General features: G+C 46.6%; 1 protein-coding gene across 3 annotated transcripts in view; it reads left to right on the forward strand.

The window, feature by feature from the left end:
* HACL1 (2-hydroxyacyl-CoA lyase 1) overlaps positions 1-27,376 on the forward strand; it is a 370,092-nt gene that overhangs the window by 297,614 nt on the left and 45,102 nt on the right. For all 3 annotated transcript variants that reach the window (XM_069648911.1, XM_069648913.1, XM_069648912.1), the window contains 4 exons: positions 6,096-6,250; positions 23,326-23,484; positions 24,238-24,345; positions 27,167-27,353. In XM_069648911.1, the coding sequence (XP_069505012.1) occupies positions 6,096-6,250; positions 23,326-23,484; positions 24,238-24,345; positions 27,167-27,353 (609 nt within the window). The remainder of the gene's footprint in view (positions 1-6,095; positions 6,251-23,325; positions 23,485-24,237; positions 24,346-27,166; positions 27,354-27,376) is intronic.

The following is a 27,376-nucleotide window of genomic DNA, read 5'->3' on the forward strand; positions in this document are numbered from 1 at the left end:
CACCCTTGCACACTAGAGAGTAGAATATGATGAATTGAGTAGTTGAGTTGAACTATAGATGGTAGCATAATCGTGTAGCGCATTGCCCAAACTCACTGCAGATTGGCAGTTAAGAAGGTTGTGGCAATACCCAAATGCCTAATAAGGACTAGCATCTCCGCCCACATCTGAGGTCTCTAAAAAGTCAAATTTTCTACTGCACCTCCTCAGAGGTACTCTGCCTTTCCTCACCTTCCCGCAGTAGCTCATGGTATCCCAAGCTCTGGTTATCTCTTTGTTGTATTATTGTAACAGCCTCTTTCTAAATCTACCTGCCTCTACTCTCCGCCCTCTGCAACTAATCCAGAACAGGTCTGCGAGACTTGTCCTTGGCCTCAAGCCCTGGGATCGTATCTCTCCAGCTCTGCAATCTCTCCATTGGCTCCCAGTGGATGCAAGGATTACATTCAAAACCATCTGCATTGTCCACAAGGCTTTCTGGGGCCTGTGTCCAAAATACCATCAGCTATCCCTCTGCAAATACCTCCCCTCTTGAGCTCTTCGCTCCTCTATCTCTAACTCCCTCAGAGTCAGTCGTTTTTCAAAGAAACTAGCTGGGGGTAGACACTCTAAAACTTGAGGAAAACCATCTCCGGTTCCGGAAGCACCTCAAGACCTTCCTCTTTTCTTCTGCCTTCGCTCCCCCTCACCCCTGCTGCTCTGTTCTCTCTTGACACCTTGCATGTGATCACCCCTTGTCCTCTGGTCCCAGGTACCTGCTCACCCCTCCACCCTCTTGCACTGCCTCCGGGCAACCCCTTGCACTGGGATCTGTATCTGTACCCATACAGACCCCCCTTTATTTCCTGCACTTATCAGACCTACCCTGTCTACTGCCTTAAACTTAGCACTTGCAAATTGCTGGCTGCAATACCATGGTTTGTTGTGTTTATTATTTATTGATATTTATTTGTTTCTCCTCCGCTTCTCACTTTCCACTTCTCCCCCTCTCCCATGCACTTGCGTGTTCACTGTCACTGGGCCTAGTAAGATCGCTGTTTTGGTCTCCCCTGTTCCCCTCCCCTCCCTTGCCTTGTCGTGCTCTGAAACACTTGTGTACGAGCGCAATAGAAATAAAATATCTATCAATACCCAGGATTTGGAAGGAGCTGCCCCACAGTAACTTGAAGGCCAGCTTAGGCTCAGATTGCATGGGCGTTATGCGGAACGCTTGAAGCTCCTGAAACTGACTTTACATTCTTCTCTCATGTGCCCTACTCTTGCACCCCCGGAGTGGGGAGAGTGGCATAATGTCTGGAAACGGAATGCCCAGTTAGCTGCTGGGTCCCAATTTCCATGGCAGTCCGAGTGTTGAAGTTTCAAAGAAAATGGTCTCCTGGTGCACAGGGAAAGATGGCAGAGGACAACAAACATCGGAGTGAATTATTTAGGTTCCCAACGGGACCCATTTTTTTTTTTTCTTAACTTCAAACTTACCCTTTGCCCATAATAACTCCCTTGTTTTTTTTTTTTTTCCGTCAAACTACTAACGTGATTTCCTTTCTAGGGATTTTCTCCACCAGCCCAACCACTGCATGGAGTCATGGGGGACCCTGACGCCAGTCCCAACTACTTCCAATATTTTCCTTTTTCGTTTCAGCATTCTCTCCCCTGCCCAGTCCATTCCTGGTGCAGGGAAGGTACTGTCCATTGTCCTTTATTCTCTTGATCACCCTTCCATCCAGCCCCAGGAAGGTTCTGGATGGTTTAGTCCACAGCAACAAGATAGTATTTAAAGTAAAACACAAACATAAGCCTCCTACCCTGCTGTCTGGCTCTTTTATTTATTCACTGTCCCTATGGGGAAAGCAATGCAGCCCATCTAGGCGGGCCCTAATTGGTCCAGGGGCTCCATAAACCCCACTTTTGAAGCAACCCATGAATCCCTTACTGAAAGCAGTCATTCAGAATGTTTTATTTTATTTGGCATGTTGTAGTAAAAAAAACTACTTTTCACACCAAAGTACAAAAGAATACAAAGACCCACATATCATAAAAGACAATACAAAAAACGGTATGAAAAACATAGTAAAAAGGGACATCGTCTTAAATCAACAATTAAAATGTATTGTCACATCCCGTCCACAATCTAAACGGGGCCTGTGTGATCTTCCATAAATTCACTAAGGCAACAATCATGGAGGAAGTGGTCCAAACATACATCTGTCCCAAAACGAGGAGGTTTCTAAGGTATTGTTATGGACCAAGAGGCCAAATGGTTCCAAATGTTCCCTTCTTATTTTGGGGCGTTGTGTAAAGATGTGTCTAAGAGTTTCAAATTGATTGGTATCTAAGCATAACCAACACACTTCTCTCAGTATTTTTAAGTGGGCACCTGTCACTACCAAGCAAGGAAGTTGATTGAATCTTGCCAACGTGGAAAACCTCCTCTGGCAGGGGCTAAGACACTTTAATAAATATGGTTGAGGTCTACCCGACGTGTAGGTGTGCTGAACCATTTCCTGTGTCGAGTCCTATTTTTTAGCACAATCTAGATTAGAATGAAAATACCAAATAAGTACCCTCTTATGTAATTGGGTAACCAACCCATGTACGTCTAAAGTAAAATCCATAGCCCACTCTGTTCGCGTAGCAAAACTGTCACAGGCCTTACCAAATCACTCTAGTCTTTTTATTACCTCCCTGCATAATTCTTCTCTGAATAGCATAAAACATTAGTAGATTATGCTGCTTATTAACTTTTAGCTGCATGTTGACCCGATGCAATACATACTGAAAGTCCCAGACAAAGGAATTGCAACATAAGAGGAATTGCAGTGCCTCAAGAGCTGAAGAAGAGAGGTGGGAGGACTGCCTTAATGCTGTAAGAAACACCAGCTACCAGTATATTGACCGGAGTTGCAAGAGAAGAATGGGTCAAAGGCTTGCAGGGATGCATAGCATAGGTGCTCCTGATAGTTCCAGAGGAAATGGTGCAGAGAGAGAAGGACGAATACATCAAGGAGTGGCAAGAAGTTCAAGCTGCTCACATGGTTAGAAAACAAGGCAGGCCTCTGTCCAGATTGCCCTCAAGAACAATGCCACTACTTTGCCAGGATGAAGGTTCAGTGAGGATTGGAGAGGGAGGGATGCAGACACATCTCAAAGGTACATGGCACGAGATAAGGCAACACTATTCGTAGACCCACATTGGGCCAGAAGCTCACATGCAGGTGCCACTCAAACGGAGGAGAAGAATGTACCCTGGTTCCCTTCAGCACACCAACGTTAATGGTGCCCCAGAAAGACCCAGAAGTGGATGGATTCCCCAAACTGGACGCACAGTGGAGTAAGAAGAGGTCGGAGGGAGAAAAGTTCGCTGAAGCTGAGCAGGGTGAAGTGGACGAGATGACTTGGAACATGAACCAAGCCAGTAGGAGCTCGAGCAACCTGAGGGAGAGGTGGGGGGTTGGTAAATGTGTGGAACCACAAGACACTCCTCAGTGGGTAGGGGCTTTGAGGATTTGTGGTCCAGAGGGGGAATTGTTGAGGGAGCCTCAAACTCACCCCCCAAGATGACCGATGCCAGCCACTGAAGCAGCCCCACAGACCATAACTGAATGACATCACCAAAGTAATACTGAAGAGGCGCCATGGCTGAACAGAGGCATTAGCCAGGTGCAAAAGAACACACATGAACTGGTTGCAGAAACCTAAAAGCTACCATGCACAGCTATGAAAATAAAGATGGAAGCCACAGCTGCATTAAAATGAATGGAAGACATTGGAAAGGGCGCAAAACAGAGGGCGAGGACTCAAAAAAATGATTTCCCTAAGAAACGCAGAGCTGGTAGTGCAGTCACTGTGCCCAACCTTGTCAAGGGTGCTAGGAGAGGGGGTTTTGGGTCAACAGAAATGATAGAACACGTGCAAGGTTGGGAGCTGAAATTCTTCATGAATCCAAGCATAGAGCTCAATTCTGCGGTCCCTGCACACGTGATCTGAACCTGGGGAACAAGCGCCATTCATCCGGGGCAGGCAGAAAATGTTGGTCCCATCAAACTGAAGACCGAAGATGCAAAAATGTAACACAGCATGAAGCTGGATGCTGGAATGTCCTTGCTCACTCGGGGCCAGAGGAGTCAGCGAGGTGGTAACATTGATGGGGAAACGAGCGGAACCATGAATCCATTCTCTCCACCCATTATTGTGTTCACATGCTGGTAAATTTCCCAATTTGAGAAAGCTCAAACTGGCTTCTTGTGCGTGGTGCAAAGCAGAGCTACCCGATCTGACCCGGCGAATCGGAACAGCTATCCCCTACGGTGCAAGTCTGGTAATACTGTTCACCCAATCCCAGCTTGCCCAAGGTCCAGAAATGTTACTTTTTTTGATGGAACAAAACCTCGCTACCGGCCTGTAATATACTAAGAGTGCATTTGGACACTGCAGAAATCTGTGTGCCTATCCCTGTTTTTGAATTAATAAAAGCAGCCATTTGTTACATTTATGGACTCCTCCATTTCTTGGGCACAGAGGATTTCCCTCAAGCCAACCTGTTTTTTAAAATTCCGCTTCACTGTAACCATTATATGTACATAAAAATTGCATTATGGCACCCAATTTCCTTCCAACTCGGTAGAGGTCATTAATTTGTGCTCGTAACACTTAGCAGTAATTAAGGAATCCAAGTAGGTGTATGTTAAAGTCCTCTCAATAACCATACTGCTAATGCCAACATCTACTTGGATAGGATACCTTTTAGTGCCCAAATACATCAGACGTGTTTTTCTGAGGTTTATTACTAAATCATTTTCCACATAGTATTCAATTAATGCTGTCATGGACATAGTTAATCCGATCTTGGTGTGGTCCATGATGATTGTCCTAAGCATACGATAATAACGTTAAGTGCATTGCACCCCAGTTGGGGGCAAAGCTTCTCCACCTACCTAAACACTTTGGGGATCCGCCATATAGAGGTTATAGAACAGGGGCCAAAATGCACACCTGCTTTAGTCCTTTATTAGTGCATATAGGCTTGGAAAATTGGCCAGTACCTTCTAAGCGGATGCAGACAGTGATGTCTGAGTGAAGTTGACACAACATATTGAGGAGGCCTTTGTCTATGCCCCACTTCAGTAGTTTAGTCCAGAGTTTAGCCCTATTCATACAATCAAATGTGTGGTTGTAATCCACATATGACGTACCAAAGGGGTCCTCTACCACACTTTGCTCAGTTGATAAGAGTTCGAAATATCAATAATTATGTAGGGTTGAACAATATTTTCAATTTGAGTAACATGTACCATTCCCCTATCACCGGCCCATTGTTCAAGGGCCCGCAGTAAAATAGTTGCAAAGACCCTCCCTGCTGCAGACATCTAACATTGCCAGCAACCGGTCATTTGCAGGTGTACCTCTGACCCGCTTTATGGACCAGAATCAATAAGGACTGTCTATATGATATGGCAATTTTGTTTGACTCCACAATATCTCTAAAATAGTCATAAAATATGGTTGCCCAAATACTCTGATCTTCTTTTACAATCAAATTGGATATACCATCCGGGTTGGGCCCCCCCCCCCATATCTTTAAATGGCCATAATCAGTGCTTCAATATCTCCTACCTCATAGATCCTAACATCAAATGTATCATTTAGGATTCTTCCACTGTAGTTCTTGAGGGATGAAGTCAGTCATTTAGAAATGTGTTTAGATGTCGGCAGTGGGTCTCTGACTGAATATATATATATATATATATATATAGTTTTAACACTGCATCATGCAAAAATATAGTGGATCCAAATTCTGGACACCAAATTCCAACATGTTACCTGAGATATGACAGTCTGCGCTGCACAAGAGCAGTTTGTTCTGTCTGTCTGTCTGAGGTAGAGATTAATAGCATCCCTCACCCTGTGGATTGAGCAGCAGCAAAGTCTTAGTCCGTATGAGCTAAATCCTCTGTCTCTCTGTTCCATATGATTGCAATGCCACCGCCACTATAGGATGTGCCCTATTTGTGTCCCGGTCTGCGTGAGATGGAAATGGTTGAGGCTTCCTCTGGAGCCTTAGTGACGGAAAATGATTTATCCTCTCTTCTGTTCTTCAGCTTCTCGCTTCACAGACCTCTCTTCCTATGAGTTACTACACTGTCTTCCACCACATCCGGGAGCTGCTGCCCAAAGACTCTATCATTGTGAGTGAAGGTGCCAACACCATGGACATCGGGCGCACTGTGCTGCAGAATTATTACCCCCGCCACAGGTGAACAATACCTCTTTTGTTCCATTAGAAACTGATCCTTTTGTACTCCTACTCTCAACAATTTCTTGAATAGGATACCCCATGAAGGTTAATCTAGTGTCATTAAAAATGTAATCATTGAGACAGTGTCTCTATCTTATTGTGTGTTATGATCCATAATTCGTGCATGTTGGCCAGCTGAAATATGCTAGCAGTATAAATTAATCAGTTTGTGGCAACAGCATGAAATCAAAATTAGAGCCTGCGGCAGAGGATGTGATATTTAAGAGTATAGAAAGAGTCCAGAGGGGGGGCAGCTGCATATTCTTCGGGCCAGTAAAACTGAATAACAAAAGCGGGACTAGGAGGAATGTGAACGAGGGAAACATAGCAGTGAATGGGAAAGCAATTTGAGTGAGCGGACGAGTGAACAATAACGAGAGGAATGATAATGTGGTAAAACCATGGATGTATTTAATGCTAAAACGGAGGTAGTGAATTTGTAGACAGGCTGGGAATGGGAAGAGAGCATGGAGAGGCAAGCGCAGGAGAGAGATGAGAACAAGCCAGGAGCTGAAAGGAGGCTTGGGTAGGTTGAAGGAGAGCGAGTGCAGTGGCAGGAAGACCAAGGAGGACAGGAACCTGGAAATTCAATGGGAGAAAACTAGAGAAAGAATGTAATTAGGCTTATGAGAATTGGTGAGAAAAGGGTGGATTGTCATTATATTGAAAGGGTGGAAGTGATAGGTGCGAGAGAGATGAGTTGAGATGGCTCAAAGATTACTTCTAGTTTAAAAGCTAAGGAGTAGTAGGGGAGACATATGAGGAAAACTATAGAGGGTGGAGGGAGACAAACATATGGAGTTGAAACAGGAAACCATAATATTGCAGTCTTTGATCATTTAAGGTGAAGATGGTGTTATGTTTGAAGCAGTGAGTCCAAGAAGGGGGAAGTGAAATTGACCAGTGGAGGAGGAGAATGAGAGAAAGATCGGGGAGTCCTCTTCATCAAAGTCCCATCCAGTTAGAGGAAATCAAAGGTGGTGAATAGTGTGGAGAGACAAATAAACGGGTCCCAGGGCAGAGACCTAAGGCCGAGATCTAGACTGTTTCACCATTTAGATAGAAAGAACACCATGATAGGGCAGAACTGGAAAAACCAAAAGAAGAAAGTGATGAACAGAGGGGAAGGTGATCAACCTTATCAGAAGACTGATACGGGTGAAGTGGGATGATGACTGGACATAGACAAATAAAGATAAGAAAGTTAGTGATGGGAATAAGAGTGGATTCAGTAGGATATGATGGACACAATCCTGATTATAGGGGAGGGCTAGGGGTGTTTGGGGTCCACAGAGATGGAGCGCTGAGGGCAAGTGTCTCTTGCATCTAGCTTTGAGAGAAAATCGAGGCATTCAATAGGACAATAATTCACAATGAGAGGAGTTGAGAGAATTGGTACGATAGTGGCATGTTCCAAGATGCAGACAATTTACTATAGAAATTGGAATCCTCATTAAGGAGTGTGTGGACAGGTGAGTGTGTGTTTTTGGGTGTATATGAATTTCTGAGGCTTGTGGATCTGCTAAGAATCGAATGCTTTGTATAGGCCGGCATCCAGTGGTAGGTGCAGAGTATACCATGACTTGTTTTCGAATTTCGAAAAGGGACGTTGGACGGGCTTGTTTTTAATACTATAACTAGTGTGACTTGTACTGTACCCATGAACCCTCATGCGGTAAGGTCCCTCGGCTAGTTTTATTCCGCCATAGTGGTCGTTCGCTCTATGCAGACATTCATGACTAACGCCATTACAAAAGTATTAATGTAGAGTTATTTGTTTGCTACGGATATCGATCGATGCTTCTGCAGCTTTTGGCGTACGTCACCGACTTCTGAGGCTCTTCGCCAACCGTTTTCTTCTCAACGACTCACTGGCTTTGGCCTACACGAGGCCGGCCCGTTACAGTAGTGAGAGTGGGGGGTTTCTCGTACTTTCCATCATTTCTGAGAATGTCTTTTCACATCTTCCCCCTTTACACTTGAGGTTTTGCTGCCTTTTTAAAAAAACTTTTTTACTAATGAAATACACTGGAACAAAATTAACTTAATTCCGTTGTTCTCCCAAGATATCTTCACCCCAATAAACCCACCTCTATCCCCAAGGAATATTACTCAAAATAGGATTTGGTCTACTACTGTGTAAATGTGGCCCATGAAAACGGTCAACCTCTTTACATCCAATTAACCTCCCTCAGGTCTTTGTGGCCCCCTCTCAACCAATAATTCATGATGGGTACCTCCTGCAAATCCGAGCCAGACCCTCGTACGCTCCCCCCCCTAACCAACCTTCCCACCCCTCGTACCCATTAATAGCATCCCAGTTAATGGATACCCCACCGCACTTCTATATTGCTGGTCACAAATCCTCCCTGAAGGTGCATGCATAGTCATGGCATGGACCGTGTTGGTCAATTTATACATTACAAACATTTCTCGAAGTTTCTGCAACCAGTCATCATGGCCTGGGAGATCCAAGCGCTTCCACTCATGGGATAGGGCAACCCTTCCAACTCTGAACATGGCTTCCCACAATCTGGAGTACCTAAACAATTCCTTGTTAGCCAGGGGAACCCCCAGAAGTATCTGGAGGGGGTCCAGAGATAGAAGCTCTCCCGTAACAGCTGACCTCCACCCTAGCAGATCCTTCCAGTATCCCTGCACTTTCGGGCAATGCCACCACATGTGGGCTAGGGACCCGACCTCCCCAAATCCCCTCGGGCATAGTGGAGAGGCCCCCGCTAACATCTTAGAGATCCTCAGTGGATTTCGGTGCCAACTGTGCAATAACTTAAAATTGTGCTCAATGTCCGCTGGAAACAAATTCCCATGAAATGCAACCTTAAAGATCCTTTCCCATTTCTCTTCTGAGACCACATCTGCACCCAGTGTGTTCCAAAATTTCCAGAAATGTTGCCTATCTGCCATATCCGCCATTTACAGTACCCCATAGAGTCTAGACAGAATTCCTTTCCACGAGATAGAATCGTCTAACACCTTATCAAAGGGAGTAAGCGACTGCCTGAGGTTATTTCCCCATTTCTGGTCTGAGGATCCCCTTGAGGCGAGATAGTCAAAAATCGGAATTGTATCCCTTCCCAAGATCTCACTGATATGGCATTTATAACACGCCTGTACAGAAGTGTTTCTAGACGCAACAAGACCAGGGGTTGGGGGGGGGACAGAGGGAGGACAAAACAACAATCTTACTAGGCCTTTTGTCATTCAGATTGCGCAAGTGGAAAGGGGAGAAGTGCCAAGGGGGTGGGGGCGGAGAAGTGCAGGTAGTCCAAAGTGCAGCCAGTGGTTGGCTCAGAAGTCCAGAGAGATGGGACTGTAGGGTTACAGATACAGACCACAAGTGCTGAGGGAGCCAAGAGTCGGTGCGAAAGGTTCAACTGGACATGCAGGGACTTGGGGGTGACCAGTGTGTGGAGCAGACTGGTCTTCAGCAGGGGAGAGGAAGAGAGAAAGCGGAAGCGAAGACGAATGTCTTGAATTGCTTCCGGAACCGGAGGTGGTTCTGCTCAGGTTTGAGAGAGGCTGGGAGGCTGTTCCAGAGAGAGGCCCCCACCGAAGAAAGAGATCTGCCCCCCAACTCTGCTTGGAAAAGCAACCGACCCTCAGAGTTGGAGGTGGATGAGCAGAGAGCTTGAGTAGGGAGATGTTTAGGAAGCGAGAGTTGGAGGTAGTGCGGTCCCAATCTCCAGAAATCCTTGTGGACGATGCAGAGGGTCTTGAACTTTATCCTCGCCACAACTGGGAGCCAATGGAGAGATGCGATCCCTCGGCTTGAGGCCAAGGACAAATCTTACAGTCCTGTTCTGGATAAGTTGTAGAGGACAGAGTAGATGCAGGAAGATTTATAAAGAGGCTGTTGCAATAGTCAATCCTAGAGAGTACCAGAGCTCTGGAGACGAGGAGTTTCTGGGGGAAAGTGAGGAAAGGAAGAATACCTCTGAGGAGGTGCAGCTGATAGTTTGACTTCTTAGAGATGTCGGAGACGTGAGGAGAGGGTGGAGTTGAAGATGACCCCAAGGTTCTTGGCCTCACAGGTAGGAGCAGGAAGAGTACCCAGGGAGGGCGGCCAGAGAGAGGAAAGGAGGGAGCTGGTGTTCCGATGAGGAGGATCTTCGTCTCACTGGCATTGAGGCAGAGATCATTGGTGGCACACCACTCCTGAATTGTTGAAAAGACAGTCTGGAATGAAAGAAGGCGTAGAGGTGGCCGAGGGGAGCCTGACAGAGAGCTGGGTGTCATGACCAAGTCCTAGTCCAAAAGGATTTTCTCTATAAACAGCTGCTCTGCTCTCTCCAAACCTGCATCTGACCAAGCTTGCGCCCCTCGGAAACCCTGACACCTAAGTCTCACCGAAGGACCACACACTGACATCATGCTATGATATGGCATTTATAACGCACCTGTACACAAGTGTTTCAAAGCACCACAAGACAAAGGAGGGAGGACAGAGGGAAGACCAGACAAATGGGCTTTGTGTCTCTGGGCAAGTGCAAGGAGGTAGTGGGGCTGTGGGGCTGTAGGGATTACAGTTAAAGCCCCCAAGTGTGTGGTGGTCAGGAGGCAGTGCAGGAAAGACTGGTAAAAAAAAAGAGCCTGCCAGTGAGACTCCAGTCGGCACAGCTGTCGGGTAAGTTAGCAAGGAAGTGAGAGGCAGTGAGAGTGAGAAGGCAGAGGAGAAAAGGAGGATCTTGAGCTGCTTCCGAAATTTCAGGTGGTCCGGCTCAAGTCTGCGAGGGGCAGAGAGGCCTTTCCAGAGGGAGGCACCTGCTGCAGATAGAGAGAGAGATCTACCGCCCACTCTCTGCCTGGAGAAGCGTCTGACCCTCAGAGTTGGAGGTAGCTGAGCGAAGGGCTCTAGAAGGAAGGTATTTCAGAAGAGAGAGTTGGATGTAGTGCGGGACCCGGCTTCAGAAAGCCTTGTGGACAATGCAGAGGGTCTTGGACTTGATTCTTACGGCCACCGGGAGCCAGTGGAGAGATTTCAGGGCAGGAGAGATACGGTCCCTGGGCTTGAGGCTAAGGATAAGTCTTGCAGTCCTGTTCTGGATTACTTGCAGGGGCAAAGAGTAGAACTAGGCAGGTAGCGAAAGAGGATGTTGCAGTAGTTCATGGACGATGGCCAGGAGGAAAATGTATCCAAGAACCCTCCCCCACATCCACAAATACCACAGCACCCCCAATGTTGGGTGATCCCACAATCTCTTCGCTGTGGCCGAGCAGGGTGCCCAAAGTAGATTGCGCACTTTCGCCAATTGGGTGTCCATAGCCTCTAGATATTTCCAGAAAGTTGTCACGTCATCCCTCATGTGCTCTAATAACTCTCAATTGGGCTGCCAGATAATACAGGGAAAAATCGTGAATCCAAACCCCTGGTGTGCCCACAGAAAGGTAAGGGTGGTCCTCTTAATCCTAGGACGCTTGTTCTGCCAGACAAACCTACTCGACGCCAAGTGTAGACTCACGAAGAAGCTGCTTGGAAGGTATCCTCGGGAGGGCTGAGAAAAGGTACAAGAACCATGGGACTGCCGTCATCCGATCGTACCCCACCTCTGTAGATCACGCTTGACAGTCTCTGAGGGGATCGTAGTTAACCTCAGCAAGCTTAGACTGATCCCTTGGTAGCGAAATCCCCAAGTATCTTGTTGCCATAGTCTCTACCCCTATATGAGGAATCTGTCTCCTACTATCAAGACATTAATCTTGTCTGCGTAGCGCCATTATAGAGGATTTAGATGCATTGATCTTCAACCCAAAGAAAACACTGAATCGTTTAATAAGATATAACAATGTGGGAATGGAGGACTCCACATCTCCTAAATAACAAAATGCATTGTCAATTATCTTCCAAGTGTTGTCCAAGCCCTGATGACCCAAAATAAACCCTACCTGATCCCCCATGGACTAAGGAAGGCAATATTCCCTTGAGCCTATTCCCTAGCAATTTCACCAGAATCTTAACAGCTGTATTGAGTAGGGAGATTGTGTATGGTCTTTACCTTGTTTGGGAATCACGACTATGATTGCACAAATCGTAGTTCCCGGGGAGATCCTCTCCTTCCAGAACCACGTTAAAGACCATAACTAAATATAGAGCCAGCTAGAGCGGAACAGTTTATAAAACCTGACTGAAAACCCATTGTCTCCTGGTGTAGTTCCCACTTTAATCGACTTAATTGTCCTTCTCACGTCCTCCTCGGTTATCAGTGCCTCCAGTTGAGACACCACCAGGTCTCCTGTTAGCTCAATCGGCAAGGGGTCAAGAAAGTTGGCTATATGCAACCCATCTCCCTCGTACTCTGACTTGTATAGTCTTTTATAGTACCCCCTAAATTGAGCTCCGATGCCTTCCGTATCATAGTGAGCAACCCTGAGGTCAGATTATATACCCCCACTATTTTACTCTTATGGGCCTCCCTCAACTTCCAAGCCAAGATCTTATCTGCCCGATCCCCCTTGTGATAATATTTTCACTTAAGGGCAGTTTCTTTTTTGAGCTGAGCCTTGTACCTCTTCACTTTTCCAGCCATTTCTAGAGTCTTTATTCTCCATTGGGTCCCCTAACCCCCAAATGCACTGCTGCAATTTTACTCCTCAGATCATCTTCCTGCCTCATGCACTCTTCCAATTCAAAGTCATCCTAATTAATTCTCCCCTGATCGTTGCCTTAAAGCCCTCCTATGATGTGGCTGGTTCTGCCTCTCCATTATCATTAAATTCAAAGTACTCCTTAATTCTGGTAAGCAGAGTCTGGACAATCTCTTACCTTTTAAGGGAATAATTACATTTCCACATTCCCCACCATGGGTGTCCTCAACCGTCCCCAAACTCCACACACACCAAGTCATGGTCTGACCAAGCCACTGGATCGACACGAAAACAGGAAACCTGTTCATGCAAGCTACTATTCACTACAATATGGCCGATCCTTGAGAAGGAGTTGTGAACCAGAGAGTAAAAGGTGAAAGGAGAGTCGCCTGAGGGTGTCAAAGAGCCCATAATCCCCAACCCCCGATCTATCCGCTGAGACGGCTTTGAGTCTACCTTCCTATATTGAGGTGCCCCTGCTGTCTCTATTCTCTTCCTATCCCCGGTCTGGTCTAAGACCATGTTGAAATCCCCATCCACCATTAGGGGACCTTGGACAAAGGACACCAGTTTCTCTTTCACGTTTTCCCAGAGCAGCATCTGCCCTTCATTTGGACAATACAGAGTGCTAAGAGTCCACTTGCCCCCCTGACTATTGCCCTGCAGAAAAACACACTGACCCTCTGGATCCTTAAGCTCTTTCTCCACCTTAAAGCATAACCGACAGGACACAATAATTGCCACCCCTCTTTTCTTTGCAATAAATGAGGCATGATAGACTCCCTCCATTTGTGCTGATATAAGGGGGTGCTCCTTCCCCCTTACCAAGTGTATCTCCTAGAGGAATAAGGGTTCTAACTTGGAATGTGTGTACTCTTGTAGCACCAAGGGTCTTATCATTGGGGATTTAATACCCCTGGCACTTAAGGACCCAATCGTCATTGCTGTCAACCAACTAGCCATTTGAGGGAATAGACCTTACCACAAAATGCCCCACTGTTTTACGGCTCCTCGCATCTGTACGAGCCACCTTTACACACAATGGAGACCAGCCCCATGTCAATAGAATTTGTGAGATCACTGGAAAACACTCATAACCTCCCCCCCCCCTCAGCCCAACCATTCTCCCCTCTCACTCCTCCCTCCCGCATCCAGCCAGGATCTACAGCCAAAACTGCCTCTTGACCGAACCACCAACAACCCCTCGCTCCCCAGGCTCTCTCTCCACACTACCCCTTTTCCTGAGCCCACGCACCCCCGCCTCTATGAATCACTGCATGAACAACCCACCCTTCAATCTCACAAAACCTCAAAACAACCCCTCCTCTCCAAAACCACACAATGGACAGTGTGAACCCCCAGGGCTCACCCCGCCCTCTGAGCGCCCCTTTTGCAGGGCAGAAAGCTAACCGTACATAATCAAAGTTTCCTCAAATGCGGAGCAGACCTCGTGATCTATTGGCAGGGTGAGTATTCAGCTTTTAAAATGTCAATTTCCTTGAGCCAGGGACTTGCCTTCTGTCTCTTGCAGGCCCCTTCCTGGACCCCCTGCTGAACCCTCTTCCGAGTCATGACCCTGGTTTCCCATGGAGGGTGGGGGGAGGGAGTCGGAAAGTTCTGCTATTGCTCCTCTGATGTTCTGATACCAGTCTGTATTGCTGACCACCATACTCGAGCACAATCGAGAAGGGAAACCCACAACGATAGTGTATCCCCCTTACCTCTGAGCCACTGTGTAAGCGGAGAGCACATCCGTCTTCTAGCCAGGGTGAACATGGAGAGGTCTTGAAAAATCAGGAATGTAACAATGGAGTTAGCCTTCCTATCTTCTAAGATTTTGGCTTTTTCTGCATAGTAATGGAAACGGTCTAGTACCGATCTTGGCCCTGCGACTCTACCCCTAGCCCTATGCGACCTATCTATGGTAGGCTCATTCATGGCTTTTTTACCAAACAGAAGCCTAACCACATCCTTCAGGGCACAGACATGTACCTTCTGTCTCAGGGAAGCCAAAACATCTAAGATTGTTCCTCCTCTCACTGTTCTGAAAAAAGTCCATCTTGAGGGCCCTTGCCTCATCTCTCCTCCCGAATGCCACCAGTCTAGTATCTATTTGCATTTCCAATATGACGACCGAGGACTCGGTCTCCAAGCCTTGTATTCTGTCCTCCATGGTATCTACTCTGTAGTCCAGTTTGTCCAGTCTATGACTGATTCCGGTCCCGATTCCCATGATCTCCTCCTGCAAGGCCGCAATGTCTCTGTTCGTCAACATTGGGTCCCCTTCTGATTCCACCTTTGTAGGTGGAGCGGCTGAGCCTGGTCCCGTTGCGGTCTCACAATATAGATCTCCGTGCCACGCCCCTGCAATGCCAATTTCCAGCTCATCGAAGAGGGACGGCAAGGTTCGGGACAGCAGGGAACAGTACCCTCTCCAGAACTTCAACCACAGGAAGGTGCAACGACACACAGGTAGTACCTCTAGAGCAGCTCAATCTCGAGCGAGAGGTAAGCACGATGATCTGTAGGAATGGCAACAGGTCCCCATCCGCTTACGTACTCTTGAGCTCTTTGACTGTGTGCCTGGGACCAATGCTCGGACCCTGCGGCTACTGGGTGTATAGACCCTCCCTGTCAGGCAGGTCTTGGGTGGGGCTCCAAGGAGGTGAGAGTCCCAGCGTCCCCTGTGGCAGCATCACCCTTCACCCCAATTAAGCGATTTTGCGGGTGAGCCACCTCCGATACTCTTTGGCCCCTTCGTCCAGCAGTGGTGCTGGGTGCTCCCCTGACGGGGCACTGATCTCGGGGGGGGGGGGGGGGGGGGGAAGGTGGGGGAGGCCGGGAGCCGGCCAGGTATGTGGGCTGAAGACAACTCCTTGTACCCCCCACTATGCACCACAGGTCCTTGGCCCAATCACCTGAGTGCTGAAAGGCCTACTGCTACCATAGGCGCCCCTGGGGGAGATGGTGCAGGCCCCGGGCTGCGAGATGCAGTCCTCCGGATCTCTGCACCTCAAGATCCTCTTCGATCCGCGACCACAGCTGCGGGCAGGGTCGTGTCTGTGGCCTCTACTGATTTCTCTCCTGCCAGGACCCCCACGACCAGCGACTGGGCTGCCGGGTCAAGTGCTGGAAGCTTGCAGGAAAATGCGCCTCAGGTGAGGGGCCCACGGGCTACCCACTCTCAATCCATTGATACTCGACTGGCCGCCTCTCTATTTAAATGACCTGCGGAACGGCCTGCTCGCCAATCAATTCAGCCCCTCGAGTGCTTGCGGGTGGAGGGAACAGTGGACCCCCTCCACAGCCCCTGCGCTTGCTTAAAACACTCAATCCGAAGCTGGCTGATTCCAGGTGATAGCCCGAATCGGAGGAACACTGGATGACTGCCAGCCCCGGAAGGCTGTCTGAGTCTCTCCACAAAGCCCTCTGACGGCCCAGTTCTTAGCAGGCCCACCCGTAGGGCATCCACTGGTTTCCACAGGATTGGATCGGCCCACGGGTGGTCAGGAACCGCCACCTACAGACAGGATGGCATCACCAGTGACCTCTTATGCAGGAAAAACTGACCCCGATCGGAGGGCCTTACGGCTATCCCCAGACTCTCCTGGAAGCCGTGTGGAGCTACTTTCTCGCGTCTAGTTTAGCTTCAGCACCCAGGTTGCCGATTCCCGTATCTCCAGAGCTAGAAGCTCCAGATTTCGCCCAGCTCTGCCCCAGGCCACCAACTTCAAAACTGCCCGCACTCTGACTCTCAGGTGCAGGGCTCAAACAGGGACTTGTGTCCCAAAATCGCCGGGGGCAACGCAACTATGCTGCTTGTATCGCTGCGCCTCGGGTTGGCATCAGAATGTCTGTGCAGCCTTTTTTAAAAGTCATGGTAAATACTCCTTTTAGATTCTGTCCGTCCTGTAATCGGAAGTATCTATTGAAAGAGACACATTGTGTGTGCAATCACTGTCTTCCGAGGGATCACTCTGACAAGCGCTGTCTTTCCTTTAAATTGTTAAGACCCAAAACCTTAAGAGACGTACTAAACATTGGGCATCCTGCGCCATGCAAGCCGAGGCTTACACAGATAACCCAGCGCAGAAGAATCCGAGGAAGAGTAAGGCAGTTACGGTGCACAAAGTGACAACAAAGATATTATGGGTTCTGCCGAATCCCACGTTCCAGTCCCCACCTCAGAGAAACAGGCCAGTGGTCCTGTGATGGATACCACACTCGGTGACCAGGGCAATCACAAACGCTCCCACACTAAAGACACAACCCGTAGCTGTTGGACGACTAAAAAGACAAAGCGCAGCAACAGAGTGTCAGAATAAAGTCGCCACCGATTCTGGCTCGAAGCATCTTTTGTCCTCTGGGCCCTCGTCTTCACGTTCACCACAAGACAAACACTGTAAACAGACTGTGAGCTCAACTACTGTGCATAAAGATTCTGTTCACTCGTGTACTGAATGACGAGCATTGAAACATAAATCTTAGACGTCCTCTGGTGGTACATTGAAAAGCACACATCATAACCATATTTCAAAATGGGTTTCCACGTCCTTAGAAGGTATGTTGAAACACACACTATATACATCTGCCCCCCCTCTCCACTTTCAAAGGCTTTACATTCATAACATTTCAAGCTGTAGATGCTTCTATAGCTTTTGACTTTCTAAACACCCCTAGTACAGGGTATTGGACTAAAGAAAAGTTTGAAAAGACTATGGATAAAATGTTATGCTTTGTAAACTTTCCAGAAAAGAACCCTTTGAAACAAAAATACTTTGATTTGGAGAGAGAGGCTCCTGTTAAATATCAAAGGTTACAATCTTCTGCCCAACCCACAACTGTCATCTCTATACCAGATGATCAACAGGACCAACATGATCAAGGGTTAGCGGATGACGTTTACATTGATAATGATCAAGGTCAATTTGATGATCCGTACACCCAGGATCAAAGCTATGATCCTGATATGTATGTGTTGCCATCGCCTGAAGATCACAATAAGCCTATTGCAGATTCCCCAATACACAACCAATTTCAATACAATGTTCGGCTCATCATTGTAAAATTCAGACTCAAAGAGCCCTACAAGACACAGATTTTGTCGATGACTTCTTAGGGGGGAAAAGAAGTCTGTTGGCCAGTTTATTCCCTTGTTTCAGTCAGTTGCTAAACATATTCAGCCTTCTCAGTTTACTCCTTCTCTAACCGGAGCAGTCAATCCACGTGTCAAGAAAACCTTTAAACCTGCGCCTACTGACCCCCCTCTACATTAGAGGAGAGTTAAAACCAGATTACATAGTGGTCACAACCACAAGGAAAAGGGCGGGCACTCCACTTGCGTCTGCTGAGACAGCACCTGTAAAGGAGAGCAAAACATTATATTCTCTAGGTGAAGTATCCACATCCACAGCTTATCAAGTACGCATAGCTAACAATACAACATTCGCCAGCTACGATGGATCACTTTGGGATAGTGTCCACAACCAACTTCATGCTGTTCTAAAACTATTACATCCGCAAAACGGTTTCAGAAGGGAAACACGTTGCCAACTGCATTATTACAAATAATTTAGATGCAGAAGACACCGCTGGTCAAATCATAGCTGAGGGTACTCTTTTAAAACATCATTCTTGGTTACGCCAGTCAGGTTTTTAACTAGAAACGCAAGCGACACTGCTAAATATGCCCATTGAACCCAATGTTTTATTTGGTAAGGCAGTAGATGATGCTCTTAAAAATACTAAAGAAGAGCATGAAACCCCTAAAACTGTGTGGCAGATCTCCAATAAGCCGTTCAACACACGCCGGTCCTTTCGGGGACAAGGATACCCACGAACATCACAAGCAGGTTATAGCCAGGGACCTTCCACTCCATGATATACATCCCAGGCCCAATCATCTCCTTATCAATCCACCTTCCAAAGGGGCTACAAAAGGGGGAGAGGTAGGGTTAGTGCTGCACCCACTAGAGGCTTCGCAGCCCCTAAACAATCACACACCCATTTAGGTTCCCTCCCATGTCTACCCAGTAGGGGGGTCACATTTCTCTATACACCCACCCATGGGAGGAAATCGCGTCAGACTAGTGGTGTCCAAGGGATACATTGATTTCATAGAAAGCCCCAACATCATCCTTCAAGACACAGGAAGATGCCGCAGGAACATCAACAAATTCTACAAGCAGAGATTGAGTCTTTACTCCAGAAAGGTGCAATGGAGCTGGTCCCACCCTATGAGGTAATCAAGGGTGGCTATTCAGTGTACTTCCTAGTTCCAAAGAAGGACTTAACTCTGTGTCCTGTGTTAGACCTATGTCCAGCCAACACATATGGCAAACCACAAAGGTTTTGAAGGACATCTCTTCAAGAAGTAATTCCTCTCCTCAACGAGGGATATTACATAGCTGGATATGAAAGATGCATACTTTCATATTTCAATGTTGCTAGCACAAAGACAATACTTGCTCATCCAGATTAGAAACACACACCCTCAGTTCAAAGTCCTCCCCTTCTGCATTTCTTCAGCGCCAAGGGTGTTCACTAGGTAGTGGCAGCACACTTAAAACGGCAATCCATCCCAGCGTACCCTTATCTAGATGACTGGTTCATAACGGGAGACACGCCACAAATGTGTCAACAGCACACACAAGCAACAATCCACCTTTTATACCAATTGGGGTTCTCCATTAACGAGAAGAAATCATGTCTCGTCCAAGTAAAACAATTCCTGGGTGCATTGATTTGAACACACAAAGGCTTAGTCTTCCCCTCTAAAGAAAGGGTACAAACATGCGGTTTCAAATACCTCATTATGTAGCCGGTCATCGGATAACCGTACGAAAGGCAATGCGCCTTCTCGGGTTGATGGATTAATGCGTATATCTTGTCCCTCACGCACATCTGCGCATGTGCCCAGTGCAGGAGTGGTTGGTGAAAAATTGGTCTCAAGAAAGTGATCAGTGGGACGATCTATTGGTCATTTTCGCAATAACTGGCACAAGCACTGCAGTGGTGGACAGAATAAAGCATGTTGAAGGGAAAACCCTTTCACAACCCGACAGTGCAGGCCACTCTTACAACAGTCACCTCACTCTCAGGGTGGGGAGCTCATTATCTCCATAAAACAGCGCACATAATGTGGACACTGTCAATGTCAAAAAACCACATCAACCTTCTAGAGTTGCTGGCAGTCTTCAAAGCACTTCAAGCTTTTCAACATCAACTAGCGGGAAAGACAGTTATAGTCCTCACAGACATTACTACTGCTATGTCCTACATAAACAGGGCAGGAGACACACTCCAAATCTGTCCATGTTTGCGCAGTAAATGTGGCACTGGTCTCTTCACCATATTCCTCCTGTCTCAACACTACCTAGGGGGAACACAACTCTCTGGCAGATGACTTAAGCAGAGGTTTACAGCTGCCAGTAGAGCCCGAGTGGCAAATACGCGTAGCTATTTTACACATCTTCAGACTATGGGAGCAACCAGACCTAGATCTCTGTGCACCACAAGACAACGCACAATGCCCTAACTATGCATCCAGGTATACCCAGACAAGGGTCCAGGGGGAACCCTCTGTGGATGAATTGGTCAGGGACATTTGCGTATGCTTTTGCCCCAACACCACTTCTGAACAAAATGATCTGCAAAATGTGCCAATAACAAGTCCCTCTCATCATGATGGCACCAATGTGGGCACGACAGCCATGGTTTTCACACCTGCTCAAAATGTCTTCACTCTCCAGTCAAACTACAATTGCCCTTACAACATGCTATCCCAACGTCGGGGGACAACACTCCATCCATGCCCTCAAACACTGAACTTCGTAGCTTGGCTTCTGAAGTCAGAGTTTGGACATTTATACTTGCCACAAAGATGTATGGACATCTTGAAGGAGGCACGTAAACTCAACACAAGACACTGCTATTTCAACAAATGGAAACGGCTGTCATTTGGTATAGAACACACAGCATCAACACCATTGACCGCTCACCTTCACATATAGTACACTATCTGCTTTACCTTTTAGATTCAGGGTTAGTCTTTAATTCCCTTAAGGTTCACCTAGCAGCTCTTTCAGCATACACCACCTCTCAAAGTAAGGTGTCATGGTGGAAAGTAACAGTGGTTAAAGCATACATGGAAGTGGTTAAAAGATTACACTACTCCCCCCCCCCCCCCAATTTAAAGTCCAACTCCATTGTACTTACTAAACTCAAGGGGCCCCCGTTTGCATAAAGCCAATCTTAAACATCTAGCTTACAAAACTGCATTTCTTGTAGCCATTGCATCAATTAGAAGAGTCAGTCCCTCTCAGTTCGAGACCAATTTGTGGTTCTTCATGAAGACAGTGGTTCTAAGAACACATCCATGTTTCTCTCCTAAATGTATCTCCGTTCCATGTTAACAAGTCCATAGAAGTTCCATCTTTCTTCCAAAACCCAACTAATTCAGCGGAATAAGAAGCCTGCATATTTTAGACGATAGGTACTACCTGAACAAAAGAAAGTCTCTGAGAAAACACATCAGTTCTTTGTTTCCAAAGGCATGGGAAAAAAAGGGATCCTGTCTCTCTCGGCTATTTCCGGATGGATTGTCAAAAGCATCCAAGAAAACTTTACCTTTCACGCCCAGAGCATACTCCGCTTTGGGCACAGGAGCTACTTTAGCATTCATAGCAAATGTACCTTTAGATGCCATTTGCAAGGCAGCTACTTGGAGTTCGATTCACACCTTCATAAAGCACTGCTGTTTGGATACACATTCAAGAGGGGACTCGCAGGTCGGGCAAGCAGTGTTTTGCTGCTGTACCTTCTAACAACCCATCACCTTCTCCAGGTACTGCTCGCTAGTCTATGCAAAGTATGTGATTCAAAGCAGATCCACAAGCCTCAGAAGGCATACATTACTCACCGTTATCCTCTTTCTGATGCTTGTATTTGCTTAGATTCACATGCACCCACCCTTCCTCCACTCTTGGAGTTGAAGGTGCATAGATATCTTACAATTTTTCTTGCTTTCCTGTACTCACGCATACTCTATGCTCCCTCATGCCAGAAACAAAACAGTCTGAGGGACCTCGACGTGCGAGGGATCATGTTTGTAATACTATCCCTAGTGTGACGTGTACTGACATGCCACACTAGGGATAGTATTACAAACGCGCCCAGTTGACGTCCCTTTTCGAACTTCAAAAACAAGTCATCCAATACTCTGCACCTACCACTAGATGTTGGGTCTATGCAAAGCATGTAAATCTAAATAGACAGAAGCATAAGAAATACGATAAGTGAGTAATATAAGCCATACATTCATAGTGTCTGTGTGATGGAGATCTATGACTGCCAGCATTATAGCTAGTTTAAAACAATTGTTTTTCTTATAACTATCTTAAAATTACATGCATCAGTCTGCCGAAAAGGAAATCTTGACTGGCTATCCTAAAAGTCTTTTTCTTTATCTTGGACATTCTTCAAGGTGAGCTGGATAATGAAGGCTTTTACTTTCTGAAAATAGTTAAATAGGGCCACTTTGTGTTGCCAGTGGTTATTACGTTATGGAATTTCAGCTTGTTTTTCCTGTTAAGACAACATATAGGCTATTGCAAGCAGAGTAGTAGACAGGGTAGGGCTAGCGGACAAGGCCAACTCTGAGCAGACAGTGCTGTGTGGCCATTTACAGATGTTAATGTCACTGTGGTGGGCCCAAGTATGTTGGCATCAGGCCCCACTTGATGGACAATCCTGGCTACTCCTCTGATTGCAAGGAAAATACAAGGGCAGAAAACCATTGAGACTGTCGGACACCTTCAGCGCCACCTCCCAAGTGTAAGCTATTCTGGACTTCAGTGCATGTGAGAAAATTAAGTTACTTATTTCAACAGTGCACTGAGGACAGTTCAGACTCCCTACCTTGCCCTTTGCACACTAGGGCATGCGGTTTCAGGCCAAGGAAGAAAGACTCATGTAGATAAACTGAGTTAGATGCACAATGTATTTAGCTGGTACAATAGCTCAGCGGGTTGAGTGCTTGCTGCTGCGATCTGTATGTGATCTAAAGGTTCTAATCCCAGCAATTCAACTCAGCATTTCCTCCTTCGGAGGTCGATAAATGAGTACCAACTTTGGTTGAGTGATGTTGGATGTAAATATGTTCTGTATAAAGCTCTTTGGAAAAAACGCTATATAAATAATACATTATTATCATTATTTATTTAAAATTCTTATATAGCGTGAACCCGGCACTTGTGCATCAGAGTGTTTCACAAAAGACGAATATAATTGCATACAAGTTACAAAATCACCAATGCACAACAATAAAACCAAACAATGATACATCACCATTCTCTACAAAGGAACATATTCCCGGTTTGAATGTTGTAGGAGGAGATTTATGTTGACTACTGTTTGTCCCCTTCCCTCAGGCTTGACGCTGGCACATTTGGAACAATGGGCGTTGGGTTGGGATTCGCTATTGCAGCGGCACTAGTGACCCAGGGCCAGAATTCACGACAGCGTGTGGTGGCAGTGGAAGGGGACAGCGCATTTGGCTTCTCTGGGATGGAGGCAGAGACTCTCTGCAGGTAATGTGCAGCGTTCAGGGTGTTTGTTCTTTGCTTCCAAACTCCTGAGCTTCCCATTTAGCCCTCTGTTGGCCATCTATCATGTGTTGAGTGTGGAGAATGAGGGAGCAGGTGCAGGAAGATACCCTTGTGTTGCTAGTGTGTAAGCCAGTCTTCAAATCCAGGCACTTCATCACAAAAGGCCATTATCAAAGTTAATGCTTTCTATTGGGACTTTCTCCCTTCACCCTTATTCAAGTTTACCAGTGGCTGCCTCAGAACAATACCATGTCCTAAAGGGGAGGCCTGCAGCTCTTAAAAGTTTAGATGTACCTAGTTGACTGTACTACTGTACACATTAAAGACCCCGGTCTTTGAGTAAGTGATGGTAGATGTTGCCAGCTTTACACAATGGAAGGCCCTCCTAGAGATGAACGCTATAGAAAAAGATGATCAGTGATACTTTAAGCCTCCATGAACCACCTTCTTTTATTACCGTAAGCAATAGATTTGAACATAATTACCTGAGATGCAAACAGTATTGCTGGTATTGTTTCCAAGAGACTGCATATTTTTCTAAACCTTAAACCCCAGGACCCAGCCTTTGCTACACACTGTGGGTCCTTTGACATTGCACTCTAACCAGCCACTGATGGGGTTGTTCCTCCCAACATACCTGCGACCTTCTGGTATGGGGCAAGAGGAAGACTCCCTGCTCCATTGTTTATGCGTTTCCTAACCACTGCCCCTTGCCCCCCCTTGACATTTTTGCAGATACAACCTCCCGGTGCTCATCATTGTGGTCAATAACAACGGCATCTACAATGGTTTTGATGAGAAGTCTTGGAAGGAAATGATGGCATTTGGCGAGCCAGCGAAAGTGTAAGTACCAATCCCCAAAGCCTTTTAATGTATAGAATATTAGCCCATCTGCACTTTGTAACATCCAATGTGTGGGTACTATTCCTATGCACCTTATCCAGTCACCTTGTGCCTTGCAGCACCTGTCAGTTCCAATCGAAGTTTATTTGAACAGAGTGATACTACCCTCTCTTTACAGAGCCTCTGACTGTAGAATACGCATGGTCCGATCATAAGAGCTCAGCGCAGTGTGAGAAACCAGAGGGTGTCTCACCCATTAGTCCCTGGGGATCTCTCTCTCTCTCTCTCAGGTGACCAGGGCACAGCCATCGCCTTTGGGTCCAGACCCTGGGGGTGGACCAGTGCGGGAGTATCACCTGGGTGAGAGGTCTTCGGGGAGTGGGAGTGAGGCAGCTGATGGTGAGATGTGGTAGTCCCCCCTTTTTTGTTTATCTAACCCATCCTATTTTTGTAGGATTCTCCAAGGTTCCAACCCCCCTCCCCTTTTTCCACACACTGGGCTGAGGTAGAGGGTGACTGAGAGTAACAACACAAACACTCATACATCGTACTGGACATGTCCCGCTATTTGGGTCTGGAAAAATCAGGCACTTGACTTTAAGTGCATACACCTGATACCATTTAGCTCTCCTCGCACGAATAAAAGGCAGAACCGAAAGACGCACTCTGAGCAAGGTAGAACACGAGTATGAGCAGAACTTCCAAGGCAGAGCAACGACCAAGGGACGAGAGCAGCAGGTCGAAAACCCCAAGAGTTCCTTACTGAAGGTTGTTGCTTCCAACAGGCTGCATAAAAAACGTGGAGAAAACCAGATCCCACATCCGAAGGCTGCATTGTGTTTCAAGGATGCCAGCGACCCTGCCGGGTGAACGGCAGAGTTGGGGACTTGAGGCCAATTCTGTGGTACTAACCTTGACTCGTGAATTTGAAATCTTAAAACCAAGAAAGAAACGCACACAGCCAATTGAGTTGGCTAGTGACATGAGAGAGAGTGTGTGTTAAAGAAAGTTGGAAGTGGCAACATTATATCTCAAGTGAAGGTTGCACACGTGTGGATGAGATGCGAAGAAAGGCTGACCTCTGAATGAACTTTGAAGTAAGGACAGCTGTGAAATCAGCAATACCGAGTAAGAGTGGTCCGGCGAAAGGAAGTAGCCAACTCTAAAGTCTCCATGAAATGTGGATTGTTTGTGATGATAAAGTGAATTAACTTCAAAAGCTAAGTAAGCCAAATTAATTCCTAGAGAAGGATAGTTGAATCTTGAACTTTCAGGAGTCGAAGTGGTCCTGCAGAGGTCTGTAAAGAAAGCCACGCACATTCGAAAGTCTTCGACATCCAAAAGCGGTCTGAGCCCGACTGAGGGAGACCCAAAGTGTAATAAGCTTGGGGAAGGGAGCCCATTGCAAGTTTCTTTGAACTTTGTTCTGAAGAGGTCTGAGCCCAACAGAGGGGGCCCATGTGAACTTTTGTTGGTACATTATTTGGTTGGAAGTCTGGAAAGAGAGACTTTAACGTGAAGGCCAGGCGGGCCTCAGTCCACGTTTGGGAACTGTTTATTGTGTTAGAAACCTGAGCCAGAGTGTGTCATCATACCTACAAGGACCACCTTACTCTGTGTGGTCTAACGTGAGGAGGAGAGCTGATTCAGCCATATTTATTATTTTGAACACTGATTTTTCCTTTACATACATTTCTCCTTTGTACACTTTTTGTACAAGAGACAGGGCAGGCTTTAGGTTTTATAAGCATAGGCCATTTTGATTTGACTTCTACACTACAACAATTGTATTTATCATTTGATGGTCGAGACTACTCCCATCTTAGTTATAGGGCAAACTAGGAGTTTTTCCAACCCCAGAAACTTCAATAAAGGCTTATACAAATTGTACCTATTGTGTCAGTGGCATACTCATGATACCATGCCTCCCCTACACCAGCCACCTGCTCTTATACCTGATGATGTACCCTCCCTCCTGAAGGCATTTAGCATGGGAATATAGAGCACATCTTCACATCCTATGAACATTTACACCTAACCCTTGGTATCTATTTGTACGTGGGTTGCACATGATCCCTTGTCCCGCCTACTGTAAATACATCTGCAAACCGTTATATGACAATCACTCTCAGTAGACCGGTATTGAAATTGCACAACAGAAAATATATATTTAAGTCACATAATGACTGTAATTCAGAGCATGCTGATATGTTGTTTGCCTTCTGGTTTAACTCTAGTTTTGGATTTAAGCAAAATGGCATGTAGTTTGACAACAAATGCATATAGAGTAGCATAATAGCAGAATGTAGTGTGAAAGGATGTAGTATAGACTGATAGTAAATGCTAAGTAGGTGAAACCTAGTGTAGTTAGAATGTAGAGTAAACATTGAGTTAATCAGTGGGATGGTAGAGCGGAAGAGAAGCAGGCTGCGATTTATTTAGTGGCTTCTGAGCGGGGCAGTTAAAGTGGAGAACTGTAGTAGTAGCATGGAGATTAATCTTCTCTGTGACGAGTGCAGTGAGCTAAATCCTGGTTGTAGACCCTGCTGAGTGAAAGAAATTCCATAAAACGGGGTATTTGACCCATGTTCGTTTTCAGTAGAGGGGCTCCGACACTCTTGTTTAACTTTAAAGGTAAATCAGTGCTCCTGGTAAGGTGTAGCTCTTGCTCAGTTGTGGATGTCTCTCTTTCCCACCCTCTCTTTCCCCCCCTCTCTTTCCCCCGTGGGTCCTGTTTCTTAATTCTGCGATCATGCATCAGTTCTCTTCTGCAAAGAAAAGTGTGCGCACCTCATATTGTGGCATGTGCTTCCTTATGCAGTGCACCTCCAGTTTGTCTGACACCAAACGCCCGATACGAGCAGGTGATGACCGCCTTTGGTGGTAGAGGCCACTTTGTACAGACGCCAGAGGAGCTGCGTGTAGCGCTCAAGGCCGGCTTGGCGGAGGAGAAGGTGCCCACCCTCATCAATGTGATGATTGACCCTAGGTCTGACCGCAAGCAGCAGGTAAGAGTTTGTGCAAATGTCCC

The sequence above is a fragment of the Ambystoma mexicanum genome, chromosome 2q (genome assembly GCF_040938575.1).
Source record: "Ambystoma mexicanum isolate Mex_15411 chromosome 2q, UKY_AmexF1_1, whole genome shotgun sequence".
Classification (NCBI taxonomy): Eukaryota; Metazoa; Chordata; class Amphibia; order Caudata; family Ambystomatidae; genus Ambystoma; species Ambystoma mexicanum.